General features: G+C 45.9%; 2 protein-coding genes and 1 pseudogene across 8 annotated transcripts in view; 1 reads left to right on the top strand and 2 right to left on the bottom strand.

The window, feature by feature from the left end:
• ptprdb (protein tyrosine phosphatase receptor type Db) overlaps positions 1–17522 on the top strand; it is a gene marked incomplete at both ends in the record, with an annotated part of 95410 nt that extends 77888 nt beyond the window's left edge. The window contains 9 exons of the mRNA XM_083635095.1: positions 1942–2061; positions 2541–2695; positions 5421–5706; positions 8653–8831; positions 9306–9432; positions 10227–10352; positions 10452–10606; positions 17074–17209; positions 17454–17522. Coding sequence (XP_083491221.1) covers positions 1942–2061; positions 2541–2695; positions 5421–5706; positions 8653–8831; positions 9306–9432; positions 10227–10352; positions 10452–10606; positions 17074–17209; positions 17454–17522 — 1353 coding nt within the window. The remainder of the gene's footprint in view (positions 1–1941; positions 2062–2540; positions 2696–5420; positions 5707–8652; positions 8832–9305; positions 9433–10226; positions 10353–10451; positions 10607–17073; positions 17210–17453) is intronic.
• Positions 13944–15188, bottom strand: LOC310774906 (polyadenylate-binding protein 1 pseudogene; annotated as a pseudogene). The gene has a single exon. The product of its transcript is annotated as a polyadenylate-binding protein 1 pseudogene (transcript).
• A 7681-nt stretch (positions 17523–25203) lies between the features above and the next one.
• The window catches only part of LOC310775021 (lysine-specific demethylase 4C-like), a gene marked incomplete at its 5' end in the record, with an annotated part of 45218 nt that continues 42572 nt past the window's right edge, over positions 25204–27849 (bottom strand). For 5 of the 6 annotated variants that reach the window (XM_083635096.1, XM_083635097.1, XM_083635100.1 and 2 more), the window contains 2 exons: positions 25204–26310; positions 26523–26615. In XM_083635096.1, the coding sequence (XP_083491222.1) occupies positions 26140–26310; positions 26523–26615 (264 nt within the window). In that variant the 3' untranslated portion in view covers positions 25204–26139. The remainder of the gene's footprint in view (positions 26311–26522; positions 26616–27849) is intronic. The other variant, XM_083635098.1, reaches the window with a different exon arrangement.

Below are 27849 nucleotides of genomic sequence, written 5' to 3'. Positions count from 1 at the left end.
AGTGGACTACAATCTCATAAAACATTCTACCAATTCAAGAAAGAATGTACTTTTCAATAGTCGGACTCAGCTGGTCAAACCTGGTTTAGTCTCGCTGGCCAGCCTCCCCTCCCTACCGTGAGACGAGTCTGGTCATGAGTCAGGTCTCCATAGTGGGATTGCGATGGGCGCCGCTTGGCGGCAGTGCCCTTGGAAAATAGTTTCCAACAATCCAACTTGCCATTTTCAGCATGTAGCAACAAGCTAGCGTGTAGGTTTCTGCCGTTAGCTTGCTAGCTAGTTAGTGTTGTTGTTTTCACTCAGGCAGCAGGGCACTATTTACAGCGACACACAGGGAGGAGGGAGCGGAAGCCATTCTGATTGACATGGTCGGAGGAGCCAATGACAGAACTTGTAATAAGCGGGGAGCAGACATCCGGCAGCGACTGAAACAGTCGCTCCAATGGGGAGCAGCTGTAGAGCAGGGGAGGGCTTATCCCAGTTGCCTGTTTCCGTGCAGCCAGACGACTCTCACGGAAGGGAGGGGCGGCTGGCCAGCGAGACTAAACCTGGTTTGACTCGCATACGAGTCAGACTAGGTTTATGAGTCACAGGAAGTGTAAACACAATCGGAACTTCATATTGTGTTTACACTTCCTGTTAGTCTCTCAAGCGCCAGACTGTCTCTTCTACATAAGGTGAATAACACAACATGATAACATTACATTGGAGTTCTTTATCCATCAGCCCCACTTCCTGTACTGGAGATGTGGGCTTTATGTTGGAGAAAAGGGTTTACAATGATTTGATTTATTGATTTAAAATTGATTTAATCTCATTTAACACTACTTCACATGATGTCATTATGCATTTACACACATGATAAGTACATGTGGAACTCGGACCGGGGCCAACTTATGCTCTTATGCCGATATATCAATGTATTCTATCATCTTCACACCAGGCATTTACTGCGCTGCCGTTGGGGCTCTGGCAGTGGTCTGGCCCCCCTACGTGGACAACCATTCCCGTCCCCGCGAGCCCCACGGTGTCTCAAGGCATGATGGGAAAAGGACAGTTGAAGAGCTGTAATTACAGCCCGAACGTCCCGGGCCAAAACGCATAATCCCCAGTCTGGAGCAGTGGAATGCAGAGCGAGCCTGAGCCGAGCTCCCTGCTGTCTTTGATGTGAGGACTGGAGGGATCAGCACATAGCGTTTGGTTTGGCCTGATTCTGCCAAGGCCCTCCTCCCCCTTCCTCTCCACTGGGGATTTCCCCCCCCCCCCTCTCTCCTCTGTGGTCTCGAAGAACTACAAATATGTCTGCTGGATGCGGGGGGGGGGGGGGGGATTCAGTGCATCGCGGTGGTTAAGCATGCTGGGATTTGGTGTGCTGTGTGCAGTTTTGTAGGGATTTGTGGGGTTGGAATATAGTGTAGGGCGGCGTGCAGCATCAATATGTGAGGAATGAACATTAAGTATTAATTGGCCTTTGGGAGCTCTGTGTCGGATCCTATGGCGCCTGTCTTTCTTGTCATATGATTGTTCGCGTTTGAAACAACTCAGGTACCTACTGTAGAAAACTCTCTCGCTCTCTCTCTCTGTCCCTCTCCCGCTCTCTCTCTCTCTCTCTCTCTCTCACACACACACACACACACACACACACACACGCACACGGCAGGGTTGCCTCTATATGCACGTTTGTTTTTTGCTTTTTGTTTTTTTGACCATACCACTGTCTCACAAATCTGCTTCGACACATCCCTCGGTTTTGGCCTCTGTACACGTACGCACCCAAGTCAACCCTCTCTCTCTCTCTCTATCTCTCTCTCTCTCTTTGTCTCTTTTTCACTCACTCACTCACACACACACACACACACACACACACACACATGCGCACACGCACACAGGCAGAAAGTGCTCTGCATCTCTCACAGCCTGTCGCCCGCCTCTGCTCTGTAGGTGAAGTGCGATCAGTACTGGCCGACGCGCGGCACGGAGACCTACGGCCTGATCCAGCTCACTCTGCTGGACACAGTGGAGCTGGCCACCTACTCTGTCAGGACCTTCGCCCTCTACAAGGTAGCATGGCGTGCCTGTGTGTGTGTGTGCGTGCGTGCGTGCGTGCGTGCGCGCGCGTGTGTGTGTGTGCGTGCGTGCGTGCGTGCGTGCGTGCATATCAATCTGTCTCGATATTTATGGATACGAGTCTGTGTCCATGTTGTGGTCTGGCATGCATGCGGAATTACACGTGAATATGAACCAACATGGGAAATGGGCACATTGTCAAGATATTTATTGATATGGTTATTGAGGGGTTTAAATAGAGGTGAAACCTGCTATACTACCTAATCAGGTCCAATCAATGATTTTGACTTATTATTTATTGACTGGAGAATTACGAAGCATTACGATCAAACAGTATCTGAGGGGAACTTGAGCCCCTGTAAAGTTAAGTGGTTTCGTGGCATGTGGTCACATAGAGTATATGTATATATACACTGTATGATCAATATGTGGTCGAGCGGACAGCCTTTTAACACTGTCTGTCCCTCCTCCAGAGTGGCTCCAATGAGAAGCGCGAAGTTCGTCAGTTCCAGTTCACGGCCTGGCCGGACCACGGGGTGCCCGAACACCCCACCCCCTTCCTGGCCTTCCTACGACGGGTCAAGGCCTGCAACCCTCCAGACGCAGGACCCATGGTCGTCCACTGCAGGTGTGTGTCTTCTCTCTCTTTTTTTTGGTTTAGTTTAGACAATTCTCGTACAGTGGTGCATCATATTTTAAGTTGTCGAGGAAGATCATTGTGTTTGTGTGCGTGCGTCCGCGCGCGCCTGCGTGCGTGCGCGCGCATGCGTGCACGAAAACACTTATTGTTATTACCGGTATGTTATTTTGGGTTTTACTTGGCAATGTCACTTTCATAAACCTTACAGTCCCTGAAACTCAAACTCGCCGAGAGTCCAAGAACCCCCGTATAAAATCATTCATTGGCCCTGAAGTGGAATAAGATTGACTTGCCGTTGGGCAGTCTCACTGGCTTACACACTCACATTCCTGCCTGAACAACCTCCATCACCTCCTTCGCTTTGACAACAACAGCAGCCACTGCGCCGACCCCCTTTTCCATAAGTAGCTTTAACTGTTGACTATTTAGCGTTTTAAGCGGCTGGTACATCTGGGTTCATAAGTTTATATTCAAATGAGCTGCAGTCTGAGCAGCAGGTGGCCGATGCGTTGGCCGGAGGAGGATTCTGGAAACTTGTCATTCCATCCTGGCACGCCGAGCCCCCCCCGGATTGGAGCCGCTGTCTGCTCTCCTCCAGGGACAGAAGGGAGGAAGACAGAGGGAAGGAGAGGGAATATGGAAGAGATGCTATAGAGGGAGAGAGTTAGTGAGCTATGGCTGTGGAGGGAGAGAGGGTTAGTGAGCTATGGCTGTGGAGGGAGAGAGGGTCTGTGGAGGGAGAGAGCGTTAGTGAGCTATGGCTGTGGAGGGAGAGAGGGTCTGTGGAGGGAGAGAGGGTTAGTGAGATATGGCTGTGGAGGGAGAGAGGGTCTGTGGAGGGAGAGAGGGTTAGTGAGCTATGGCTGTGGAGGGAGAGAGGTTCGGGAACGGAAGGGATCGACACAATGATGATTGGAGGGGGAGTGGGTAAGAGACGGGGACTTAGAGGAGATACGTGCAGAACGGGAGAGAAGGTGAGGTCAAATCCGGGATGTGGCGAATAGAAATGATGAATTCAAGAAAAGGAAAATGGAGTCTGGGGGGAGAGTGAAAAGGGGCTGTGGCTGAGTGTCGGTGGGGGCTTAGAGAGGGGATGGAAGAGGCAGAGAGATGGTTGTGTTGGTGGGGGCTTAAGCTGTGTTCACACCGAGGTATTTATTTTTCACTCTGTCGCTTGATTCAACCCTTTGGAATCGCTCTGTCACTCTATTTAAATCGCTCATCAACAGGCACATGAATTGACGGACATGTGGGGGCTATAACGTTACGCAATGTCATGATATTTGTCCACTACGAGCCACCGTCATTGTTTACAAGCTAAAGCCTATCAGCGTGCTCCTAATGCGAGCTCCATACCGGTAGTACAGACTTCACTTCATGTCAGCTGTCAGCCTGTCAATGCGGTTTGTTGCCACACAATAAACCAGCGGTTTGTTCCAAGCAAGTGTGATCCTTGACTCGCTCTCACACGGCAGCCAATCAGCGCTGAACAGCGAGCGACTGATGCCAGCGTATTTTCGCTCGAGTTGGGATATTTCATCTCGAGCGACGAGCGTATTTTCTCCCTATCGCTCTGTCTCTGTCGCTCGGACGCCCAGCGATTTTTCTCCCAGGCGAATATACGCTCAATCGCTCGTTTGCCTTGACTTTGTATGTAAACTCGACGCCAGCGAAAAACTTTAATAAGTCGGTGTGAACGCACCTTTAGAGAGGGGATGGAAGAGGCAGAGAGATGGTCTTAGAGAGGGGATGGAAGAGGCAGAGAGATGGTTGGCAGGAGAGGAGATCTTCCTAATCTTCCTAGCAGTCAGCCGGAGTATCTAACAGGATTATCAGTCAAATGAACTTCCCGGCAAGACTCCATCATAATGTGCCTTAACATACTGTATCTATCTACCAGCCTCCAAATCACTCAATGGACCACATCTCATTCTGCCTGAACAACACACGCACCCATGAGCGCGCGCGCGCACACACACACACACACACACACACACACACACACACACACACACACACACACACACACACACACACACTTACACACCGATATTAATTTAACCATATAAAGAGGTTTTTATTCACTTGCAGAAACCTGCTTGGTCAGGGTGTTCCACCATTTAGCTACCAGCACAGCAGAAATGTGAAGTGTTTGGGTGGTATGATATTTCTGGATTGTGTGTCGATAGGAGAGGACATCTTCCTAATGCCAGCAAGACGGTGTTGCTGACTCGTCGCTTATGTCAATTATTATGTCCTTTGTTTGAAATATTGCTGGCTGGTGTCTTTACGCTACTTAGTTGATTTAGGTACAATAGGAATAGGATTATTGTAATATCTCCCCTCAGTGGTGTTGCAAATTGCAACCGGGCTAGATTAGCATTTGTACCAAATTCTTGGTTGTAAGACACACGTGCGCACACACACATGCACGCACACACACACACTTACTCGCACATACGCACACACATGCACGCGCACATACACACACACACACACACACACACACACTCGCACTCGCACATACGCACACACACACACGCGCACATACACACACACACACGCACTTGCACATACGCACACACACACACGCGCACATACAGTACACACACACACACACACTAACAAACGCAATAATCATTTTTATTCAATAATGCATACCCCAGGTTATATGAGAAGTTCACATTACAATTTCTGCCTCCCCGCCCCCCAGCGCCGGAGTGGGCCGCACGGGCTGCTTCATCGTGATTGACGCCATGACGGAGCGAATCAAGCAGGAGAAGAGCATCGACATCTACGGCCACGTGACGCTGATGCGCTCCCAGAGGAACTACATGGTCCAGACAGAGGACCAGTACGTCTTCATCCACGACGCCCTGCTGGAGGCCGTGGCCTGCGGGAACACCGAGGTCCCCGCCAGGAACCTGTACTCCTACATCCAGCGGCTGACGCAGATCGAACCGGGAGAGAACGTCACCGGCATGGAGCTGGAGTTCAAGGTGAGGAAAGGCTCCAGGTTGGGCGTCCGGCTAGTGCAGCGCGAGATTCCCTGCCTACCAACATGAGGGTCGCAGGTTCGGGCCCCCGTGTGAACCTCCGGCTTGCTCGGGCGTCCCTACCGGCACAATTGGTGGTGTCTTGACTGCAGGTGGGATGCCGGATTAAGGGTGCGTGTCCTAATCGCCGCACTAGTGCCTCCTCTGTTCAGTCGGGGGCGCCTGTTCGGGGGGGAGGGGAACTGGGGGGAATATCGTGATCCTCCCACGCGCTACGTCCTGCAACTCCTCCCGAAACAGCTCGCTGTCAGGTGAAAACTGACACGTGTATTGGAGGAAGCATGTGCTAGTCTACAGCTCTCCCCAGATCGGCAGAGGGGGCGGAGCCACGGCCGGGACAGCAGGGGGAATTGGCCAAGTAGAATTGGGGAGAAAACAAGGTAAAAGCTGGAAAAAAAAAAGAAAGAAATGTGATAAAAATAAACAGGTGGAGTCGTCTTCAGAACAGCGTCCCTGGAGCTGGTAGGGATTCAGTGTCTTCCTCATGGAGGAGCAGGGTCAATCAGGGTGAAAGGATTCTATTTCTAACCACCAGGCCAGCCAGACTATAGGATCAGAATGTATGCTATCTAGAATGCCACAGGCCTGGAGCGAGACGTCAAGGGATCCTCAGAAACGTCTGTGAGGTTGTAAAAGTCCAAACGTTCTTGGCCCGCCGTTAGAAACCAATGAATGTATAGAATTTGGAAAGACACAGGCAAATTAAATATCTCATGCCCCAAGTACTATTCCCAAAAGAGCAAGGACCACTAAATATGAAGGAAGCATCAGATGTGAAATGGTGGAGAAGAATGAACAAGAAGCCCAAAGATTCACTGTGATTTTGTCCAAACTAGTTGACACAAATAGTTTGTGCCGTGATAGTCTCCAGTACAGAGCCGGTTGAAGCAGCTGGGGAAATTAACATCTGTGTTTCTTTCTTAACTGCTTGTAGGGCAACAACAGAGAATATCTCAAGTTGTGTTCTCTGTGCTGACATTCTTTTTTTTTATGACTTGTATTTTATTCAAGTTTTCAGTTTTTTTTTTAACATAATACAGCCACACACTTAAATAACAAACACAACAAAACTCTTTACATAGACAGAAAGAAAGAAAGAAAAAACTACACGAGAAATAAATTGGTTAAATTGGTTAAATATAGATTGATATAATAGATAATAGATAATGAATAGAGATATACACAGGTATGTATTGAAAGCAGGTGGTCGACATTTCTTTGGCCTGGTTTGTGTCTGCTCCGATGCTCAGAGGGCAAGCTAAACACCAAGCCATTCCAAGCAATATCACCTTCATGCCACGCTACAGCGTTCCTGTCCTAATGGGAACGGTCTCCTCCAGAATGACAATGCCCCAAGTGCTCCGTGAACTGTTTGTTCAGCCTTCCCGTTGATGGGAACCATATGCCAGGGTTGTCTCCGCCACCAGATCTTGTCTCAATTGAACGCTTATGGGACATTCCCGGGCACCATGCGAAACGGCACTTTCCACCAACATCAACAAAACACCAAAGGATGGAATTTCTTCGAGCGGAGCGGCGTTGCATCCCTCCAAGCCAGTTACGGAAAGTCGAAGCGCGTGTGTGTGACGAGAAGACGCGAAGCCGTTCTGGCAGCTTTTGGCAACGCAGCACTCCATTAGGACACACGTTGTTATTGTTTCCTCGTAGAGAGAGTTCACTTGTCGAGTTCAAAGAGGTTGCCAACAGGGCATGGTTTAATCCAAGTGTGACAGATGACGAGAAGAACGGCGCGTATCAAAAACTATAAGCGAGTTTGTGCGCGCCAGACTTTCTCGATAAGACCGAAGTCAAATTCAAAGCAAATGACAATGAAGAATTACTATTGTTGACATTGGACACTGGATTCGGAGTACCCAAATGAACTGGCGAACTTGTGGTTAGTGTGGGATTTTCCAGCTCGGTCTGTCTGTAAGAAAATAAGGGACTCTTGTTTCTCCCAGGGCTCCGGTAGCCGCCGCTGGTCTCGGCGTGGTTCGCGAGACCCCATTGTTCCCCTGGAGTCTGCGGTTTCCCCCTCGCCTATCCTGTGTTGTTCTGTCTTTCTCTGTAACCCGTGTCAACCAGTGGTCAGAGGGTGTTACTGTCTGTGCCAGAGAGTATAATATGTCTGTGTGTCTGCATGTATGGATATGAATGTGTGTGTTCTATGAGTGGGGGTTTTCGCCCATGCAGGAGCAACAGCAGTTCACATATGTGCGTTGAGACAGCGTGGGGCCTTGTGGTTTCCTGTGCCCCCCTCTCGCCCCCCACTCCCACCCGCTTCCAGTTTCCTCTTCCTCATTTCGTTCAGCCTATTATACCCCCCCTTCAGTCCCCCGCTGCTGCCCTATCCTGCCTATGCCCCCCACTGTTCTATACCAACTTCCTTCTTTTTTTTTCATTTTTTTTTAAGATGATTCTTTGGGCATATATTGCCTTTATTGATAGGACAGTGGACAGACAGGAAAGGTGGGGAGAGAGAGGGAATGCCATGTGGCAAATGTTACCATGGGTCGGATTCGAACCCGGGTCGGCCCCACCTTCTCTTCTGCCTCTGTGTATTCAATTGCAGATGTCTCAGTCACTTGGCTAAGTAGCCTGAGGTCTGCCTCTGTCTAGTTGTAACATACATGTACACACAGAAAGTCTTGGACACATCAAGATCCCAGATCCATATTTAAATGATTATGAGTTTGTCTGAACTACCTTTTATGAATGCCACGTCTTCCTTAACCTCCCTCCCTCCCTCCCTCCCTCCCTCCCTTCCTATATTGCTGCTATATTGGTACTGTATTCGAACCAAATCTTACGATCTGTAAATTAAGCCTATCCCATCAGGTCTGTCAATGATACCACATTACAACCTGTTATTTCTCTTCTTCCTCCTAGCGTCTGGCCAGTGCCAAGGCCCACACATCACGCTTTGTGAGCGCCAACCTGCCATGCAACAAGTTCAAGAACCGGCTGGTGAACATCATGCCATACGAGACGACGCGTGTCTGTCTGCAGCCAATCAGAGGGGTGGAGGGATCCGACTATATCAACGCCAGCTTCATCGACGGATACAGGTCAGCAAAAACGCTATTTGAACATGTTTTGAGTTCCTCTTTCCCCCCTTTTATTTGAATTTTCATTTGTATATGGAGATATAATTCATACAATCCGATTGGTCAGAGCTTCCCAGGTAGCCAGCTGCTTTGCAATATTTCTTTGTTTTCTGCTGTTTGGTTAAGTACACAATTTTGAAGAAAAGTCAGTACACATCCATTGATATCTACTATCGGTGTATAGAAAGTAATAATAGACTTTGATGCTGCCAAATGATGTATGACATCAAACATTTTAATATCCTGTTATGTGCACTCAAGCAGAAGAAATTGCCAAAATGTTTCACATAAATGTGACTTTACGGTGTACTCTGGACGATACATTGATATGGATTGTGTGTGTGTGTGTGTGTGTGTGTGTGTGTGTGTGTGTGTGTGTGTGTGTGTGTGTGTGTGTGTGTGTGTGTGTGTGTGTACGTGTGTGTACGTGTGTAGGCAACAGAAGGCCTACATAGCAACCCAAGGCCCACTGGCTGAGACCACAGAGGACTACTGGAGGATGCTGTGGGAACACAACTCTACCATCGTAGTCATGCTAACCAAACTGAGAGAAATGGGACGGGTACGGACACACACACACACACACACACACACACACACACACACACACACACACACACACACACACACACACACACACACACACAATACAGTCAGCATACTTGTAGGGCATACTGGTAAGTAACTGAACCTGTTAGGTGTTAGGGATTATGTGCTACAGCAGACCGCTGGGCAAAAAAGTAGGCACACTGTAAGCTCACCAAATATGATTACACCAAGAGTTAGATTGATATGGGTTGGTTAATGCCAATATCTATGTTTTTGGATCGAAGCTGCCCATATTTTATGTCAATATTAAATACTGTATTCGAATTTGACCATCTTCATGCAAAATGAATGAATGTAATGCAAAGGGGTGGGAAAGCCTATGAACTACTAGCCAATTTAAAACATGGGGCACAAAAGCTGTTGAGAAAAATCACATATAAACAGGAGACACTGACTGGACGATGTCTATTAAAAGGCCAATATCAGCCAGATAAATATTGGTTTAACCCTAATTACAACATAATCTCATTCTGTGTAAATGCATTCTAACAGTGTCATTCTTTAATATACTATGATACAGTATAGCACAGAGCACGGCGCGACAGAGAGAGAGCAAGCAAGCCAGAGGGACAGTGATATGAGTTATGTATAATGAGCCTCGTATTTCATCTGGCACGAGGCTGACTACATCTGGATAGCAAAATGCATTATGACACTTTCATGACTTAAGTGGCCAGACATTGTTCCCCTCGCACACTGAAACTGTCAGAGGCGTTAACGGAGCGTGTGCACTGTCTCCCCCTGCAGGAGAAGTGTCACCAGTACTGGCCTGCAGAGCGCTCAGCCAGATACCAGTACTTTGTGGTGGACCCCATGGCCGAGTATAACATGCCTCAATACATCCTCAGAGAGTTCAAAGTCACCGACGCCAGGGTAAGTCATCGGTTTGAGAGAGCGAGAGAGAGAGAGAGAGAGATACACCTTTGCATTGATTATTTCTGGAATTGAAAAACAAACATTCTATTCCCCCAGGATGGCCAATCACGGACAGTTCGTCAGTTCCAGTTCACTGATTGGCCAGAGCAAGGAGTGCCAAAGTCAGGGGAGGGATTCATTGATTTCATTGGACAGGTGCACAAAACTAAAGAGCAGTTTGGCCAGGACGGGCCAATAACCGTGCACTGCAGGTAAGAGCTGTGCTTCCCCATAAGATGCTGCGATCACGAGTCACTCGCTGCCTTCAAGACAACTCGAGTTTTGCAACTTCCAACATCATTGCGTTCACACAAGTTAACTCGGGGCGGGTGGGGGGGGAGCTAACATTACTAGCTAACGTTGCTAGCTAGCTAACATTAGCTAGAAAACACGGTAGCTAACTCAATCAGTAAAATAGCTGTTAAATTCCACATTAGGCTATTGCTATAATAAGCACTAGCCTAATGTGGAATTTAAATAGTCGCTCACTTTTGCGTAGTCAAATCTATAACAATGCTATTTTATAGTTATTTTATAAAGATGATCAAATGTTAAACAAGGGCAACTTGGGGCCCAGGACCATGTGTGTCATGTAGCAACCCAAGCGACCTCATGCAACTCAAGCCCATTCGAGGAAACTACATCTTTCAGCAGCCCAAGTTTGGCATGTATAAAGAGGTTTTCAATGACATCATCACCGATGACATCCCTGACACCATCACTGATGACACCAACACTGATGACATCACTGATGACACATCACCGTTGTCCGTTCCTGACTGACTGAATGAATGAATGAATAAATTGCTGACTCACTCTAAAAAGCCACGCGCTGCTGCGCACGTGGTACAAATAGAAACCATGTACTGAGCATTGTAGGCCAAAGCATTGAAAAAATCATTTCCAACATGTGGTAGATATTTATTTTCACACACACAAAATGGGTTTACAATGGGCGGGCCGTTTTCTGGAGGAGTGGTTTTGGTGCAAAACTAATGCTTGCAATCGATTCAGAATAATGAAAAAAACCTGTTTTGATCCCCCACATTTGCTTTAGGCAGGATTCAAAATTTTAGGCATTTGTGTATCTTTTGATAAATACATTCAGATTCTGTTCTGTATTACCCACAACATGCTGGACAGTCCATAGACTAAGTTTCTCTCTAATTTGAACATAAAATGGTGAAAAAGGCAAGTCTTTCTGAGATAACTTCTTTTTTCTGAGATAACTTCTTTTAAGTCATTTTTTTGCTTAAAACTAGAGGTGTTCTGTTCATTTAAAAGATTACTACAAGTATGTATAGCATGATTTTATACTATCTGAAAGTACACACTCTCTTATTTAACATAATGTATACACTTTTATTGTATGATATTGTCTGAGCACACAGCAAGCAGTTATACACACCAACACCTCTGCTGCTCTCTATACATAAAAGTTTACCTAGGTTCTGACCTAGGGGTGGGGCTTAAGAAAGGTCAATTGCACGGAATTTGGCACTGCCCTCCGTCGGGTCCCCAGCAGTGCATCCGTCAAGTTCGAAGTCAATCGGGCGAACGGTTCTCATGATCTCACACACTACACAGACAATGCGCCCGTTCATTTCTGTCTGTGTAGTGTGTTCACACGTGATCTCAGTGTTCACACGTGACGTCCGTGTTCACACGTGACTTTGGCGCAAAACCATGTTCTGATTGGTCGAATAGCACAAAATTTGGCACTGTACCCCGTCAGGTCCCCAGCAGCGTACCAGCCAAGTTTGAAGTTGATCGGACAAACGGTTCTCGAGATACGCGAAGGACACGCACACGCAGATGGGCCAGGAATTATATGGCCCAATTCCACAGCAGCTAGTAGCGCGGTCCCGCTCCGCTCGACTCGACTTTTGGTCTCATCCCACCATCAAAAACCGGCCCAGCTCGGTTTGATTTAAGGCCGAGTCGTGCTACTTTTGGTCCCTGCCTCGTCGGGGTACTTCGGGCTGGCGAGTAGGTCCCAAATGGTGACGTAAAACTCTGATGGCTACTGATTGGTCAGAGAGAATCGTGTTTACTCTGTCTACTGACTGTCAATGCAATGCTGGCGGCTGCATACCAGTTTAGTGGTCTTACCTTATCTTCTGTTATGTATATTTCCATCAGTATTTTGTGTCGCTGCCTTCACCTCCGGTGAAATAAAATCGTGGCGGGTGTTCAATTGTCTGAGAAAAAAGTCCGCTGCTCGCTCAGGGAGCTCTGTAGCTGAGTGGAGGCTGCAGCGCTCCGCTAGGCCGCAGCGGGTTTTTGGAAGCCCCGGTCTTGCCTGGTGAGAGGCTGCGGGGTAGAGGCTTCACTCTGTTGCGCCTCTCCCGTCCCCGCACAGCGCAGCATGCCTGTGATATCATTCTCTTGGCCGATTGTCACATTTGCCCATGTACACTGTAGGTCATTTAGAGGCACCAGTATTTCATAAACAGTTTAAAAGTTCTGTGGATGGATTTAATTGTAACGTTATGTTATAGCCGAAGGACAGATATGCGGTCGCTATTTTTAGACGACCAGCTGTGGGCGGGGGTGGGTGGGGGCCGATCGAGCGCCGGTCGAAGCAAAACATCCATCGAGTAGAGACGAGTGGAGCCGAGTGGGGACGAGCTGTGCAGGGCTGTTAAGTGTGGTGGGATTGAGCCAATAGAGAGCTATCTTGGTCGGTGTGGTGAGAGGAACATGGATCCTTTGAACTATCCAAGTCTATCTGTTCTCTCCTTCCTCTGGTGTCTGCTGGACAGAGGGCTGACATACTCCTCCATCAGCGTTCTTCTTGTCGTGTGGGCTTGGGGAGAAGGTCGTCTTCGACAATGTGCAACTTACGTTTGTGTCACAAGGTGCCTTCCGTTTGAGACGCAACATGGAAGGCAGTTAGTTGCCTGCTGCCTTGCTGTCTAGTGGGGCAACATCCTTCTGAAGCAGTGTTTTTGTTTAAAGTTATCTGTAAGAGTCTGGATTTAGGCATCTCAGAAGGCAGATTCTTTTTAAATCTTTTGATTGAGACATGACTTCACTTGATTCCTCCCTGCCTCAAAATTCTGCCTGATTTGGCAGCATTTTAGTAGTTTAAAATATCATTAGTGTCTGTGACATCATCAGTGATTGTCAACATTGTCAACGGTGACATCTCACTGTGTAGTGTGTTCACGCGTGATCTCCCTGTGTTCACGTGTGACATCTCACTGTGTTCACGCGTGATCTCCCTGTGTTCACGTGTGACTTCTCACTGTGTTCACGCGTGACTTCTGTGTTCACACGTGACCTCGGCACAAAACGGTGTTCTGATTGGTCGAATTGCACGAAAGTCGGGTCCGTCGGAATCCGTCCATCAGAACTAGAACGTCAACACTTCATTGGGTCTTGGACGATTCGACTGGATGCCTTCTGTCTCCTCTCCCTATTGGTGAGGACTACGCTCTCTGTGCACTGTACGTGCGTTGGCACGTTGTGTGGAACGCACGGGATCGGTGAGGCACACGTAACAGCTGTTGTGTGCTATGCTTGGGGTGGCTTTCGGCTCGGTGTTCATGTTGCATCTTCACGAGACCTTGTTTGTCCCTCTACCCTCTGCCTTTCGTTTGACCGCCGTTGGACCTTGCCTCCTTGTCGGTGGACAGGAGGGTTAACGTTAGGGCTTTCACCTTGGCCCTGCTGGATGATTGGAGTGTGTAGTTTCCTGCTACGCCCTCCTGCCTCAGTAGGCTTGGCCAGAGCCACGTACAACGGCGGCTTGGTGTCTACCATGCGCCCGTTCATTTCTGTTATGGCTTTGGTGGCCTCCTCCGGAGACGAGAAGCAGACGAAGCCAAAGCCTTTGCTGAGCTCACCCTCCATCATGACCTTGACACTGGTTATGGTGCCGAATGGACAGAACAAGTTTCGCAGGCATTCATCATCAATTCCGTTGTCCAGATTCGTCACATACAAGTTTGTGCGGTCTTGTCTCGTTTGCCAAAACTTGCGCTTGTTTTCCCTCTGTCGCCAGAAGAAATCCCTCTGTCGCCAGAAGAAATTCTGTGCACAGCCTACGTAGATCAGCTTGCCATTCAACTCCTTCCCGTTCATCTCGTCCACTGCCTTTTGGGCGTCTTCAGGCCTCTCAAAGCTGACAAACCCGAAGCCTCGAGACTTTCCGCTGTTGTCCGTCATGACTCGGACACTCATGATGTTTCCGTATTTACTGAAGACTTCTCTCAGCTTCTCGTCGTCCATGTCTTCGTCAAAATTCTTAATGTAGACGTTTGTGAACTTGGCTCGGGCGCCCAGCTCAGCCTCGCGTTCTGTGTGAGATTTGAAGTGACCCACGAATACCTTTCGGCCATTGAGCAACGTGCCGTTCATCTTCTCAATGGCTCGTTCGGCTGCCTCCTGAGTCTCAAAGTGCACATAGCCGTAGCCTTTAGAGCCGTTCTCGTCACAAACCAACTTGCACGACAGGATGTTGCCAAAAGGCAAGAAGGTGTCACATAGGACCTTGTTGTCGACGGACTTGTCAAGATTCTTGATGAAGATGTTTCCCACGCCGCGGTGCCACTTGATGCGTATAGGGCGGCCATTGATCTCATCAAAGTTCATGGTGTCCAGTGCGCGCACAGCGTCAGCTGGTTGTTGAAAGTTGACATAGGCGTGTCGAAGGGAACGTTTGTTCCTGTCTCTGCAGAGCCGAATGGAGAGGATCGCTCCGGCAGGGCTGAATTTCTCGTACAGCATGGCTTCAGTCACATCTTGATGCATATCCCACACGTAAAGTGAGGCCATGGGGTAACTCGGAGCACTCATTTCTGTTGACTGTACAGGATAGTATAGTTACTGGGAGGAATACTTATCTAGCCCTACTTATAGCCTCAGCAGGGAAGGATTTATGACATCACTGACGATGTCACAATGTCTATGACATCATCAGTGCCTGTCATAAATACCTGATGATGTCACTTATGCATCCTTCCTTATCATCATCATGTGTGTCTATCTGTCTGTCTGTTAGTCACGATTTGCATCACGTTTTGTGCCACGATTTTTGTCACGTTCATGACATCAGTGTCTGTGACATCACTGATGATGTCACGATTTTGGTCATGTTCAGGACATCATCAGTGTCTGTGACATCACTGATGGTGTCACAATGTCGATGTCACTCTTGATATTACGACATCATCGGCTGATCTCAACATTGTGACATCGGCTGATCTTTACCCTACTATTGGAGAGCTCTGTGTGTGTGTGTGTGTGTGTGTGTGTGTGTGTGTGTGGGGGTGTGTGTGTGTGTGTGTGTGTGTGTGTGTGGGTGGGTGGGTGGGTGTGTGTGTGTGTGTGTGTGTGTGTGTGTTTGCGTCCATTGCTACGATCACCTCCAAAATTTGACAAGACAGTTTTCAGGGTCTGGCATGAATCTGGTGCTGAAGAAAATGGGGGTGGAGGAGGTGGTGGAATGCGCCCATGCAGGGCGCTACAGCGATGTTTTACGTAGAAGACCAATCACAGCTTACGCCACTATGACATCACTGATGAGGTCATAAATCACTGATGATCTCATGTAGCTAGACGGCTCTCCGGCAACTCTTGGGTGCTGACAGAGCTAACGTTAACTAGCTTTTTCTGCTCGGGGGAAAGGCTCAAAGATGTACTCCCAGGATGAAATAGTCATCCTCTCCCCCGTCTACGCCTCCAGCAGCTCGATGGGTAAAGTTACGTTAACGGGGGAGATGAAGGGGGAAGTAGTCCTCCGCAACTGAATGACTCATCACTGTCAGATGCCATGTTTTGTTTTGTTTTGTTCTGATGCACCCACTTTTCAACGGTCCAATCACCTCCTCAAAATGTGATGTCCGGCCTCTAGAGGCCTATTGTCCAATCACTTTGCTTCCCATTATCTATTATCTATTTCTGAGTGAAACGTAGAGTAGGCGGGACTGTATGTCACAACTCACGATAAATAAGGAAGTTAAATACTCTGGAAATGCCATTTCGGGCTCGACTTTAACAAGTCGGAGCTCGTTTTCTTTCCCAGTTCTGAGGTGTCTTGAATGCAGCAACTGCACTAGTATGAGCAAGACAAGCACTACACCTCTGTGTACATGCCTGTTAAAGGACCACACCGCCTTTTTGGGGAGTTTGGCTCATTGATCCCCACACGCAATATGTGAAGAGAGGATTGGCACCAAAATCATGGCTGTCTCTGGTAGATAGCTGTCTGGTGGGCATGCTAATGCTTTAGCATAAACAATGTTAACTGTAGGCGATTAGCATTATCCAAAGTATAAAGATAAATCTTTTAATGAGTAAGCCAAAGTTGGTATTCTATGTCCTGCAGATTATTATGATTATGATTCTCAATCTTCTTCATTATTAAGTCATTAACAACACAAACACTTTGGCTACTTCTTGCTGGAATAGAGATTTTCTGCCATGGAAAGTAATAAGGACATTTGTTGCCTATTTTACCAATCAATCCCTTAAACAAGCCGTTTACATCAATAACAAAATTAAGTCGCAGACTTGCAGATGCTACAATTTCACACTTTTAGGATAATGCTAGTAGTCCTATTGGATGAGGTGACCAATGGGCCAAACTCCAAAAAGGTCAGTGTGGTCCTTTAAGAATCTGGATGTGAACCTGAGTCTCAATATGCTCCTGTCTCCACCTATGCACCACCAGTGCTGGAGTAGGGAGGACCGGGGTGTTCATCACCCTCAGCATCGTGCTGGAGAGGATGAGGTACGAGGGAGTGGTGGACATCTTCCAGACCGTCAAGATGCTACGCACCCAGAGACCTGCCACCGTTCAAACAGAGGTGAGCTGGCTTTCTGTGTGTGTGTGTGTGTGTGTGCGTGTGCGTGTGCGTGTGCGTGTGTGTGTGTGTGTGTGTGTGTGTGCGCACGCGCGCGCACGTGTGTCTCTGTCTCTCTCTCTCACACACACACACACACACACACACACACACACACACAGACACACGCACACACACACTCACTCACTCACCCTTTCTGTGTATCCTCCATCTCTCATGGGCTTGTCATTGTCCTGTCTCCCTCCAGGACCAGTACCAGTTCTGCTACCGGGCCAGTCTGGAGTATCTAGGAAGCTTCGACCACTATGCAACATAAAGCCAACAGCCATCTCCGATACATCCTACCTTGTGCACTCCTCTTTGGTCACCTGTGGCCTCAACTAGTGCATCAGGGAGCAGGGTGTCGTTGGAGATCTTTGCCATCACATCCAGAGTGAAAGGGGACCATCGGCTTCTCCCGTACCCAGAAAGAGCACCTCTACCTGAGCCATAGCAACCTGCTTGACAAGGGTGTTTTTCCTTCCACCCTCAGCCCAAACTCATCCATTGGTCAGTCTGAAGAAGCAACTTCAAACCACTGTTCCAATCAAAATACTTGATCAAATATAGATTTTATGTGTTTTCAGTGCTTTTGTGAGCACCCAGATTGCTTTACATTGTTTGGGTGCGGAACTCACCTCATCCACCACCAGTGTAGCATCACCAACCTAAACACGGGACTCGGCTACAGTATTTAACTATCACAGGAAGTTTAGATTTTTCTATGGAGAAACGTCTACAGATCCATCCTACGGGAAGCCTGATGGACTGAGAGACCTGGTGACCTGCCAAGGGAGCTTTGAGGAGCAGACATTGCCAACAGGAGGCTGGAAAGACAGAGCACACAGTATTAAAGATGAAAGACACACCCTTCCCCCCAAAAAGAAAGAAAGACACCAAGAAGTGTTTTGTCGCGGAAACAGACTCTCGTTTCTGATGAATGAGATATTTCTACTGTACCATACAGTCATAAAATAAGACCACCAGTTCAACCTTATGATTCACGATTAAGATAAGGGAACGGTTTGGAGAGGTTTTGAAAAGCATACCACAAAATACAAACATTTAGTTTTTTAGAAGAAAATATAGATCTGTGACTATCTTGTTTTTCTTTTTAAACCGGATATTCCTTATTTTACATTGGGGGGGTTTCCCCTGCCCCCCCCCCACCCCCCTTTTCTTTTCTTTCTTTTTTTTACTGACTTGTGACTTTGTCCCCTCTGACCACACACACACACACACACACACACACACACAGGCAAGGTCGTCAAATGTTTCTTTTTCTATTCCATCGAGTTGTAGCAAAAAAAAAATCTTTTCTTTTTAGCGATGCGGTACTGTTTAAAAGTGTACAATCAGAGCTAGTGTGAAAACGTTCTCAGAACAACACCGCCATCGAGTGTCACTCTCTTGTATTTCCCTTCTCCTCTTTCTAACACGCTCTTTTTAACACATACAGCACACACGCACACGCACACACACGGACAAGACTCGACCTCATGGCAGGGACCTGAGGGCGGCCATTTTGAATTGCCAGGGACCATAGAAGGGACCACGACGATTGAGAGCGAGCCACAGCTACAACACGAGTATGCACAGGAAGCGAAAATAGTTCTACGAAGAAGAAACGTACTATTTATGTGTCCAAATAAGCTTCACAAAGATTTCTCGAGCAGGGAGGGAGAGAGGGCGGTCGATCGGAGGGAGGGACTGCGGGAGGGAGGGTGACATAATCTTTCTCACTGGAATGCTCACCCATATGACTTTTCTCTCTGTCTGATTCAGTGTGCAATAAGTAGATGTATTATTATATATTTTTGTGTCAAGTCACTAACTGCAGTTATATGCCATGACGACGATGATGATGATGATGGTGGTGGTGGTGTATGTTTTTTTCCCCACACAAAAGGATGTTATGATTGAGATGGTACCTGCCACCGTTTCAATGTGTCCAAAACCAGAGCTCTGACTTGACCTCTGACCTTCTAGGGAAATAGATTTGTTTTTTGTTTTTTTATCATGTCACGATGCCAGTAGATGATGTCATCCTTCTGTGTGGTGTCACAGCAACCAACGAATGCTCAAGACTCATATTTCAACAGCATCTAATAAGTATTTTGATTTTAGATTTCTAGTGCCTTATATTACACGCCTATTTTGATAAAGTTACTTTAAAGGGTTTTTTCCGTATTTTATGTACGTATGTATGTATGTATGTATGTATGCTTGTACGTGTTGTGTGAACTGACTGTCCGTGTGTATCGTGCATATATGATTTTGTTACGTTGCGACAGTATGTGAAGGTATTTCGTGTGTTCTGTTCTTGGCTGTGAAGTTCTGTCTGGAAGGCTCTGTGTAGGCTGGACATGTTGTCCTCATCACATTCAACCCAGCAACAAACTCATCTCTTTTACTCCAAAATCCAATCTAGCACGAGACTTCAGCTCCCAGAGAAAAATAGCAGTTTCAAAAGTAGGTCGTTAGCAAAATGGTCTGAACAATCTTTTTTCGACAGGAACATTTCTATGTTGACATCTTTTTTCTCTCTCGTCTTTCTCTTCCTGGGAAATCTCGCACAAGCTTTGTGTATATACTTTTTTCACAGAGACTTCAGCTCACCTGCCATGGGGTTTTGGCCAGGCTGACGACTTTGGAACCGACTGTGAACTGGCTCAGACAAGTCCTACTTCCTCGGCTATGTAGACTCCTATATTTAAGCTGACCGGCGGTGGCTTTCCGGGCCAGTTTGAAGAAAAGCAAGATGACAAACCATGTATATATGGTTACGTTTCCCCCACCTGGCTTTCACCTGCAAATCAGTGAAACTGCTCGTCTGTGTTCTTTGCCCTGATGTCTATCTAGTTTTCCTTTACTGACAAAGATTGAGAGAAGTTCAGGTGCCACACCTCCAATGACGCAGAACCTACAGCAACATTTTTATTTTATTTTATTTTTTGTATCTTCATTAACGCTTCACCGTGTACAGGGGTGTAGTGGAGGGTAAATGCAGTTAACCCACCTCTTTGAATGGATGGTTTACTCACCTATTTTCAGATCAACTGTATCAGTCAATGAGGGGAAACAAGGTGGGTAAACTACTCACCTTGGATAGTTTACTCATCTCTGTATTTACCACTACACCCCTGACCGGGTAAGGGATCGTTCACACTTGTCCACCATCTTACAGTAACCCTGTTGTCGTTTTTATATGCATGGTACCACTTTTGAGATGACCCCCCATTGGTCACACCTGTTACGGGAAGACTTGCACTTTCTCTCTTTGTACTATGCACTAATACTAATATCCTATTATCTCTGATAGCCAACCCCAGCCCCGCCCCCACCCCCCCCCCCCCCCCCCCCAAAAAAAAGCATTTTTACTTGAACTCAGTAAAGACGGACCCTGTAATGCTCACATGGTTGTGTATATGTAAATAACACAAAACACTGAGAATATTGTAAAGCTGAGAAATGCATAAAGAGTAAATAAATATCAGATATGCAGAGCCGTATAATAAGAGGACGCACCTGAAATCACAGATTATGGCACAGCCGTACGTGCAATACGTCACACCGTGGATATGTTGTACCACAAAAGAGAAATTTTCACAAGAAAGTGTTATATTTTCCCCCAATGTATCATGTAGATGGATAAAACTGGAGTTTATAAATTGTATTAAAAAAAAACAAAAATATGGTGTGTTACATGGATCAGTTACCTCCAATTGGTCTGTAAATGTAAACTTTATTTTTATTTTTTATTTTTGTTTTCTGCTCCGAGTGAACAAGTGCTTTTTATTTTCTTACATTGGTTCTCGGAGTGTGTGAAACTGAAAAAAGAGGTCTGTATGGGATTCTGTTCTTTGTCGACACAAGTTTCATTTGTTACAAATAAACTCAAGTGAAATAATGGCTACTGCTGTCCTTTTAAATAAGACTTTAAATACCATAGTATGAATAACATTAAGTATATGAAATAAAAAACTTTATTTGAACAATGGTATTCATGAAATAGTATCAACTACAACATAAAATAACAGTCAAATCAACACTGACATAAACACCATATTTTGAATCTACTCGTTGAAATAAATCGTTGGGGGATGTTACAGTGATTGGTGGTCATGTAAAATACATTGTGGCAGGTTTTCATATTTATAAAGTATTTTTGTATGCTGGAACAAAAGCTCAAAATCGTTTTTTTCTTTTAGCTCCTTCTCAAATGACTTGTGTTGTGTGACGATGGCATTAGGGCCTGTCCTCTTGTTCTTTAGCCTCCTCTTTGATTCATGGCATCCTCAGACATGCAAGACACTTCCATTTCACAAAGCCTTCTGCCCTTGGTGGTGGACAGATGACACACTCACAGAAGGAATCTGCGTCCTGTATTTGCTCATCTTATCAAGGTCGTCGCTGCAGTTTTCACATCCATATCAGGGGAAAGGAAACTGCTGCCAGAAAGCAGTCAAGCTGCAGTGAATGAATTAGTAGACTACAGTGGTTCTCAATGTCGGGTCCCAGGGGTCCATGAGGGGGTTCCAGGGGGTCCCCAGCAAAAAGGATAATAATTGATTTCCACTATAATTCCATCCGTAAGTAACACAATGCCAGAATCAGACTATTTTGGTCATGGGTTTCATACACTTGAATGAATAATAAAACATCTACATCTAATGTAAAAGCAAAGATCTTACCAGATGGGCGATCACACAGCTGTTGAGGTTCATATTCAGCACATTCAATTGAATGTTCACTGACCTCGAAACTCTTAAGTGTTTTTACTTAGCAACTTGACAAAGATGTAACAAATACATTCCTCAACCCTGAACCTTGACTCTTCATGTTATTTCTTCCAACAATCTATTTAATCATTTGTCATCTTCAAGCAATATTAAAGGAATAGTTCACCCAAAAATGAAAATTTTGTCTTGAGTACTGTCGGAGACCCCAGGATGAGTCCAGAAGTAACACTTCGGTTCCTAAGGGGGAAAGTGAATGGGGTTTCAGAATGGGGATTTCGGTTAAATGCATGATATAAAGTCTGTGGTTAACAAAAGTTTGGGGGAGTGGTAATTTGTGTTCAGCAGGATAATCTTCACAAACGAGGACCACTTTTATGACTTTTGAAGCGTTTTCTGAAAACCGCATAAAAAAACGCATTTACACTTCAAAAGTCTGCAGCCAACATTGCTGTCTTTCAGAGGCTGTAGCGGGCTCATTTTTAAAGCCAGAGTGAAGATATGGTATAATGAAACTAGATGACCTAAGGCATCCATTGGTCTCAACCATGTCATGCTAGTTTGTTGGGAAGGTGGCTAAATAATGCTCTAGATTTTGGCGAGGGAAAAACTAGCACAGCCATTTTCAAAGGGGTCCCAGTCCTCTTGGTGTCTTAATGTGGTATTTAAAAAGGGATTTTTTTACATTTTTTTTTTATCAATTCTCGATTACAATCTTGTACCAACTCTGTGTAACAAATGGTATCAACCCCAAAATTGCTGCAACAATTTATGAGACATAATTGCACCCGGGGATGGCCATCATACAAGTAGACAGAGGGGGCCTCCAAGTGTTTGTGCCCAGGGGCCTCTGCATTCTTAATCCGTGCTTGGCTAAATGTTCAGTTGTAAGTCAAAGCAGGCCCGCTCCAACCCATTACGCAGAGTACGCAGACTGCGTAGGGCATCACGTGACTGAGGGCACCAAAAAAAAAAAAAAAAAAATTTTTTTTTTTTTGGTGCCCTCAGTCAGGCCACTCACTGAACAGCAGGCCAGGCGCCGCCTACTGGTTTACTAGTGGTTTTATTACTTTATTCAGGGTGCATCTCATTGTAAAATTGGACTCGGCCCAAATTGGGCTTCAAGCGGCCCAAATCTGGCTTCAACCGGCCCAAATCTGGCTTCAACTGGCCCAAATCTGGCTTCAACTGGCCCAAATCGGGCTTCAGACGGTCCAAATCTGGCTTCAAACAGCCCAAATCTGGCTTCAAACGGCCCAAATTGGGCTTCAAACAGCCCAAATTTTTCGGCGCCGCCCTTCGGACGCCGGCACGCACGTCGGCCTGTATCGGCGCCTATAGTCCTGATGGTGGCGCTACAGCGACCGTCTAAAGTTTCAAACTTTGAAAATTCATAACAAATCAGGCATATGGGCTACGGCTTTGCCACTTTCACCGAAATGTGTGCCCAAATGAGGAGAAACTTTTGTACGCTGCAACCTATGGGCAATTATGAAGTCTAAAGACCGCAAAATTGCAAAAACTGTCAAACTAATTAAACCCTACTCCTGCCACATTTTTTCTTCAAACGACACCAAACTCCAGCATCTGCATCGGTAGACTGTCCTCCACAAAACTATCAAACAGATATTTGATAGATCAAAAATTGAGCCCACAGTGCATCAAAATGTTTTACTGTAAATGGTACTTTAAACAGCTAATGCAAATTCTTGCTAAATAAAGCTTGAATCTCCACTGATCACTGATGATTAGGGGTGTCACAATATATCGTCCCACGAAATTTCGCGATAGTAAAACGTCACGATATGTATCGTTGAGATGAAATCTCATATCGCGGAATTTTTTTTTTTTTTTTTTTTTTCTTCCAAAAAATAGACTAAGAAACGTCTTTGTTTGTTGAAGTTCAATGTGTGGAAAGTAGTTCAGTTGAACAAGTCTCTGAAGAGACACATGAGAAGTTATACAGGAGAGAAACCATTCAATTGAGTTTCTGGCAAAACTGTTTACTTGACAGGAAAAACTGAAGATGCATAAAAAATAGATTAAGAAAAGTCTTGTTGTTTGAGTTTGAAGAAAAACTGAAGATGCATAATGAGAATTTATACTGCTGAGAAACCTTTTAGTTCAAAGTAAATCTAAGTGACGGTGTAACTCATTCTATTTCAAGATAAGCCTTATCTCCAATCTCATGTTTTTTCTAGTTGTTATTGTAATAACAATTTCCCACAACAGCATGTTTTGTATTTGTGCATTTCAAATAAAATACCGTACTACTTTTCCAGTCATATATTGTCATTATTCAAGTTTAAAAAAATATTGTTAAAATCGTATCGTATCGTATCGTTATCGTGAACCCAGTATCGTGATACGTATCGTATCGTGAACTGAGTGTATCGTGACACCCCTACTGATGATGTCATCAGTTTTGTGACATCACTGATGATGTCAGATGTCATCTATAAATCACTCAGCCTTTCTCTCCATAACATCAGCTCTGCCTTCTGCCCCAGCCCTGTCATGAACTGCAATGTATAAAGTTAAACACAATAGGTGTGTTACAGTCTCCAGAAGTAAAGCTCTAGCTGTAGGTGTGTTGCAGTCTCCAGAAGTAAAGCTCTAGCTGTAGGTGTGTTGCAGTCTCCAGAAGTAACGCTCTAGCTGTAGGTGTGTTACAGTCTCCAGAAGTAACGCTCTAGCTGTAGGTGTGTTACAGTCTCCAGAAGTAAAGCTCTAGCTGTAGGTGTGTTGCAGTCTCCAGAAGTAAAGCTCTAGCTGTTGCAGTCACACAAAGCTTCACTGGAGTTGGCAACCATCCATCCTGCGCCCTGCTTCTGAACAGGCAGGCAAGGCACCTCAACGCCTCGACTCCCTTTCAATAGTGTTAAATTATCACTTTTCAAGCTATTTCTTGTCACTACAGAGACATATCTATATATATCTATATATATAGTGACAAGAAATAGCTTGAAAAGTGATCTCCATCATATATAAGTACCAGTCAAATTTGTATTAGCCTATTCGTTTTCAGGGTCACATTTCTGTGATGCAAACATCATGGCTCGTGGTTTGGAACACCATACACTAAGCCATCTTTCTACTTTCAGATTCACAACCAATCATGCCACCTGGAAATGGGGACTTTATTTGAATTCATAAATAACTGACAATTCAATAAAGAAAGCAAATATGGATTTATTTTTTATTTTTTCCTTACAGCAGTTAGCAATACGTCGTCTATAGCAAGCCCAAAATAAATACAAATATTAACTTAAATAATTCCAACAGTGTGTTTCATTCAACACAGAACGACAGTAGCATCTCATTTTCACATGTTAAAATGCAACAGTCTAGAGTGGCTTCCTATCCGGACTTGCTTTTCTTATTTCCTTATCATGGAGAGGGAATAACAGGTGCTGCGATCAATCAAATAAAAAATAGTCATACAATAATTTCTGACACTTGAACGTCAAATCCTTTCATCATATTCAACCTCCTTTGATCAGTGAGGACAAACAAGAAAAGGACGCGGACAGAGGAAGCCACAGTAGTGTATTGGGACATGGCCCACAGCAGAAGCAGGAGGAGACAATGTTTAACATGCGGGGAGAAAACAGTGGGACATCATGAAAATACTACAAGCAAAGTGCATAAATATTTAAAATTAAAACTGCGAATAACAGACCCGGCCCCCCCAAAAAAAGCTACTGTAAATCAGCTATTTAGAAAAATCTCAAACCTTTGAATTTGTCATTTACAAAGGAAAAAGTATTTGTTGTTTATTTCAAAAAAGGGTGATGTGACAAATATAAGTTGTGTTTATTTTTTCAATTCCCTGACAGATGTGAAAGCACTAGGCAACCGGGGGCCACGACGCGCTCCGTTAAGCCATTCTTTAGATGGTCAGTCCAATCGAAACTCTCCTCTAGCGCGTCGCCGCACCCCACCCACCAACTCATTGATATACTGTACAAGCACACATGAAGTTAACATCCATCTCACCCAAAGCACCCATTCCCTTGAGGTCCTCAAGTGTTTCCTCCAATGTATCCACAAGGGAATTTGTGTGGGCAATGTTTGTTAGGATGGAACTAGATCCATATTTACATCCGCAGTCAATTCAGTGCATTCATTTGTTATTGATCCTTCTCCATCGCGTCATTTCCCTTTGGGGCTGCGCGGCTCACATGTGCTTTTGGCAGCTGTACGGAGGAGGCCTGGCAGGGCCACATAGTCTTTTTGGAAGCGTGAATTAGGCGTTCTCTGCCTCTTCCTCTCACCCTGCGTGGTAAAGAAAGTGTCCTGAAAACGCATGCTGGAGGCCGTGGACTGCAGAGAGAGAGAGGGGGGGGGGGGGAAAGAGGGAAGAAAAATTAGTGATGTTCCAGGTGGGTAGAGAGTTAAAAACAAATCCAAGGGACAACTTCTATTCAAATGTCAATAAGAAGCCATAACACTGATCTGCATAATTATGAAACTTTCAAAGTTCACAGATTAGCCTGTATCCTCACTTTAGAGTTGTCCAAGAGTCTAATACTTACAAGTCTACCCTTCACCTTTTTCGGCAGGTCTTCATCCAAAGTGTAGACGTCTTCCCTTTTGGCCAGCACCTGAGATCCATCCTCAAACTCCACCTGACAGAACGCAAACACATGCAAACATCATCTACCTTTTTTCCGTGCATTGAGTTTTGTGTGTGTGTGTGTGTGTGTGTGTGCCTATACCCATCCCAGGTTTTGCTGACAATTAAATTGCCTATCTCGTGAGATCAAAATTTTTCAAGTCTACGTGGCGAAAGATGGAAGATTCTTTTGAAATATTATAAACAGATTCCCCCCAACTGTACTGGACCAATTCCCTGCTAGGGTGTCCTGGTCATTGTTCCACCCCCTCTGCCGATCTGGAGAGTTGTAGCTAGCACATGCCTCCTCTGATACATGTGCAGTCGCCAGCCACTTCTTTTCACCTGACAGCGAGGAATTCCACCGGCAGGACGATCACAGAGGAGGATCACACTATTCTCCCCAGTTCCCCTCCCCCTGAACAGGCGCCCGACTGAGTCAGATTTGCCTGACTGCAATCTGATTGGTTGGTCTGATTGGTCTTTTAGAGGTCACCCTTGCTTTAAAATATGAATGCAATCTGCTCGTGAAGTGCATTTTTTAATCACCTCAACTTTATGTTGCAGAGTAAAACTAGAAATACCACATCGCGGTTGTATGCCTCTGCCAACAAGTCAAATTGCAGTCTACATCCATGTCTGTCCAGACTCATACCTTGAAGCCCACAGCGCAGCGGTGTAGCCATTATGGCACTTTAGGCAATGTTTGGCGGTACGGTATGGAAAATGGTCCTACCCCTACCCCTAAACCACCCACATCCCCCCAGCCACCCCTCAAACCCCGACACTCTACGACCTTCCTATCCCTAGCTTTGGCCCCTTTCCTCTAGCTCCACCCACTTCCCTCACCACAGCCCTTCCCACCACCCACATCCCACTAGCCACTCCCCCTAACCCACCCCTCCAATGCCGCCTCAACAACCTTCTATCCCTAGCTACAGCTGCTTCTCCCAAGCCCCGCCCCCTTCCTTGACCCCCTCACCTTCTCTCATGACCCACATCCCTCGAACCCCGACTCTCTACGACCTTCCTATCCCTAGCTATGGCCCCTTTTCACTAGCCCCCTTCCTTGATGGAACGGACAGACATGCGGTCACAGTGACCTTGAACTTTGACCACCAAAATCTAATCCTTTCATCCTTGAGTCCAGGTGGACATTTGAGCCAAATTTGAAGAAATTCAGTGAAGGCATTCCTGAGATATCGCGTTAACAAACATGAAATGAAATGGGCGGTCATGAGGTCACA

This window comes from Poromitra crassiceps, assembly GCF_964638095.1.
Source record: "Poromitra crassiceps genome assembly, chromosome: 4".
Lineage (NCBI taxonomy): Eukaryota > Metazoa > Chordata > Actinopteri > Beryciformes > Melamphaidae > Poromitra > Poromitra crassiceps.
The sequence above is the reverse complement of the archived record's forward strand: the minus strand, read 5'-3'. Positions and strand labels throughout refer to the sequence as shown.